This window comes from Tupaia chinensis, unplaced genomic scaffold (assembly GCF_000334495.1).
Source record: "Tupaia chinensis unplaced genomic scaffold, TupChi_1.0 Scaffold000211_1, whole genome shotgun sequence".
NCBI classification, from domain to species: Eukaryota; Metazoa; Chordata; class Mammalia; order Scandentia; family Tupaiidae; genus Tupaia; species Tupaia belangeri.
Window position 1 is genome coordinate 583,059 of NW_006159686.1, and position 3,731 is coordinate 586,789.

At 61.3% G+C, this 3,731-nt stretch overlaps 1 protein-coding gene across 1 annotated transcript in view; it reads right to left on the reverse strand.

Annotated features, from left to right (window-relative positions):
* Positions 1 to 3,731, reverse strand: part of FBRSL1 (fibrosin like 1) — a gene marked incomplete at both ends in the record, with an annotated part of 66,172 nt that overhangs the window by 4,698 nt on the left and 57,743 nt on the right. Inside the window, one exon of the mRNA XM_027771372.1 lies at positions 3,123 to 3,252. Coding sequence (XP_027627173.1) covers positions 3,123 to 3,252 — 130 coding nt within the window. The remainder of the gene's footprint in view (positions 1 to 3,122; positions 3,253 to 3,731) is intronic.

A 3,731-nucleotide genomic window follows, 5' to 3' on the forward strand; every position in this document is an offset into this window, starting at 1 on the left:
AACAGCCGCGATAGGGGAGGGAGGGAGGGGAGCCACAGCGGATGGCGTACTGATCGGGGCTGCAGGTGCGGCCTCTGAGAAGGGTCCCTGTCAGGCCGCCACGATTCAGTCCTGTTTTCTCTTTTTTAAAGAGTTTTTGTGCCTTAGGGACTGTGGCCTCACCAGAGACAGAGAGAGGGAAAGTGAGAAATCACCCCCCAGGGGTGGCCGCGCCGTAATCCCTCTCCTCCCGGGATCTTCGGCACATGTGCACATGTGCCCGGTGTGTGTCTCAAGCCCTTGGCGTCATGCGGGAGTCCGGCGACTGCGCCATCTGCTGGCCCCAGTCCTGGGGCATATGAGGGAACGAGACTCTGCCACCCCCTGCCCTCTGCCCTGCTGCCCGCCAGGGCTGAATAACCCTCTATTTTAGAAATGACCCCCCTCAGCTGTTCCTGCCATTAGCAATAGAAGCAGCCCCCAGGAGGAGCAGTGAGGGGTGCTCATGACAGAGGGGCCCCAGGCAAGAGAGGCCAGCCTGGGTAGAGGGAGAAGACCCAGGGGCGCGGCAGCCTGTCAGGCCGCTCCTGAGGCCTAGTCTCAGGGCTTCGACTCTGATCCTTGGACCCAAGATGGGGGTTGGTCTTGGGTCCAGTGGACACTGGTCCGCGTCTCGGGTGCTTCCCCGGCAGCCCCTCTTGGGTGTCCCTGGCCACGAGCTCACCCAGCACTTACCCTGGCACCCCACCTGTGCTCCCGAGGGCCTAGGGCCATACTGGAGGAGGCCGCTGGTGCTGCTGCTGGCCAGCATGCCCCCACGGAGGGGCTTCCGGAGAACGGCTCCCTCCGCCTCAGTCTGGGGGACCCTGACGACAGGGTGCTCCTGGCTCCACCACGGAGCGGGTGTCACCACCGTGCCAGGACCAGAGGGGAACGCTGGCCGGGTAGACCAGGCCCAGAGCACAACCTCCCAAGAGCACCTTCCTCAGCGTGAGTGGTGGGGAGGCAGGGGGGGCTGGCCAGAGCTCGGGCCTGCATCTGGGAGGTCAGAGACCCATTGGCAGGTAGACACAGGGCTGGGGAGAGAGGACATGAGCTCACACCGAGCGACAAGGTCAAGCTGCTCGCTGGGTGCTGGTGGAACGGCTCCCGGATGCAGACTAAGGGGCTGCTGGAGGCTGCGGGCAGGTGCTGAGGGGGTGGCGCTGTCCCTGAGCTGGCGGGTTGCCCCAACCAACTTATTAGAACTCAAGCAGCCAACACAAACTCAAGAGAAGATCTGTGAAGTCCTATCCCTGTGGGTGAAGTGAACATCCAGGAAGCTCGAAATGCGAGTTCTGCCACAACTTAGAGCAAGAGAAGGGAGGGAGAACCCCGAGATGGAACCCAAGAGGCAGACGCAGCCCTGGGACGAAGGCTGTGCCGGCCGGGGAGCTCAGAGGCCGGACTCACTTGGGAGTACAGCGCTGGCCGGGAGGCCCCAGAACATCGGTAAGCCAAGTCCTATCACCTACAGATCTGGCGTCCTTCCCAGGAACACTCTAGGTCACCCTTTCGCATTCATGAAGGCCACCGAGAGTGCTGAGCATGGACACAGCAGGAAAGCTGAAGTCCCCAACGCGATACGCACTTCTGTCCGCTAGCAGCATCTCGGCAGGGCAAAGGTAACTTGAGAAGTGCCAGTCATGGGCTGGCAGGTGGCAGTGGCTGGAGTCCCAGCCGAGAGGTTTGCCTTCTCACTTTTTCTGTCTCTCTGGTCAAATTAAAATAATGACAACACCAAATAAAATACATCAATAAATACTGCCTTTTAGAGAGATTTCGCTATGGGGCACATGCACTCACTGGAGAGAGGCAGGGAGACAGAAAGCGAGAAATCCCTCCCCAGGGGATGCCATGCCTCAGTCCCTTCTCTTCCATTCTCTTCTTGGGATCTTGGGCACGCACACATACTTGCCTGATGTGAGCTTTTAGTCGCCAGGTCCGGGACTCCAGCAACGTAACCATTATGCCATCTGCTGGTCCCAGTAAATACTTTTTTTGAAAAAAGTGCTAATCATAATACCTGTAAGACTAATATACCCAGAAATAATTCTGCAGACAAACCTTGTTCTTGGACAGAAACGGTACCAGACAGGGAGGGACTCCCCTCGGGGAGGCAGCCGGCCCAGGCACAGTGCTGGCCTTGGGTTGTGGGTGTGCCCTGAGGGGCAGCCGTGAGGTCTACACAGAGCGGCAGAGAGGAGGGGTGTCCTCCGACAGGCACCGGGGCCGCTACGGGGCTGGGGGACACAGTGCTGGCCCGAGACAGGCCGAGAGATGGCTGCTTGACAAGAGAGGATGTCTGGAGCAGACAGGCGTCCTGGGGGCTTAGCCTGGGCCCTGACGCTGAGACCCCATATCTGGGTGCAGCCATGTGCTTGGAGGCCAGGCCCAGGGTCAGCCCTGCATGTGGGTGGGGCCCCAAGGTGACAGAGGACGAAGCCCCGCCCCGTGTGTGAAGTGGCCCCATCGAGGGGGGGGCAAGGGCAGACAGGTGGGTGGGGCTGTGGTGGCTGAGCAGAGGGCACGGCCATGGGCCCTGTGTGCATGTGCGTGTGCAAAGCACCCACACCTCAGGCCCAAGACGCCATCCCTAGAAGGGCCGGTGTGCAAGGCTGGCCCTTGTCCGGCCAGCGTCTGGGAGCCCGGCCTCCCATTCTGGAGGTCCTGCCAGGCCTGGGGCAGGGAGGCGCTTGCCCACTGGGCAGCACACTGCAGCCTTGGCTGGGCAGTCTGTGGGCCTGCAGTGGGTCCCGGGGCAGGGACAGGCACAGGGGCTGTGCGGGCCCCTCCTGACTCGCCCACACCCTGCCTTCTGTGGAGGGGCGCCCCTCTGGTACCCTGAGGACGTGTTCACCGAGCCCACGGCAGTGTGTGTGGTGAGCATCAGTAGGCGTGGCCGCCAGGCTGGGCTGGGCCTCTGGAGGGCAGGGCATGAGCACGGCGGCCACGGCCAGGAGGGAAGGGCCACCCATGCCACCCAGTGTGGGCAGACAGCCCTGTGGGGCAGTGGGGGGGACTGCAGGCTTCAGCCAGCTGTGAGCGCCCACCAGCACCGGGCCGAGCTCAGAGGGTGCGAGGGAGGCAGGCGGCCGCCCTACCTGTGCCGGAGAAGAGCGGCCGGGCCAGATCCTGCGGGCAGGGGAACCCAGCAAACACGCCTGGTGCAGGGGCTCTGCCGAACAGGTCCAGCTTCATGCCCACCTCCACCTTGGGTGGGGCCAGTTGCACCTGCCAGGAGGAGAGCGTATCTGGGCTGCCGTCCCACGAGGGGCCCTGCCGACACCCAGAGCCCGCAGCTACAGCCCCATGGAAGGGACACGCCATCTAGCCTGGGGGACCAGTCTGCTGTGACCACACGTGAACTAGAAAGGCATTAATGAGCAATTTTGCTTTTCTATGACAGCTCTGAAATCTGGTGTGCTTTATACGTAGGGCACACCTCAACATGGGTGCTGCGTTTCCACTGGGACACTTCACACATGCTGTTGATTCTGTAATATTGAGGTTTCTTCCCTTTTTTTTTGGAGAGATTTTTGCAATAGGGCATGTGCGTTGGCCACACGGCAATCCCTTCTCCTCCATTCTCCTCTCAGGATCTTGGGCACATAGGCACACGCTCCCGGCATGAGTTTAAGCCACCAGGTCCGGGACTTGAACTACATTTGACTACATGGGAGTCCAGCGATATAGCCATTATGCCAACTGCT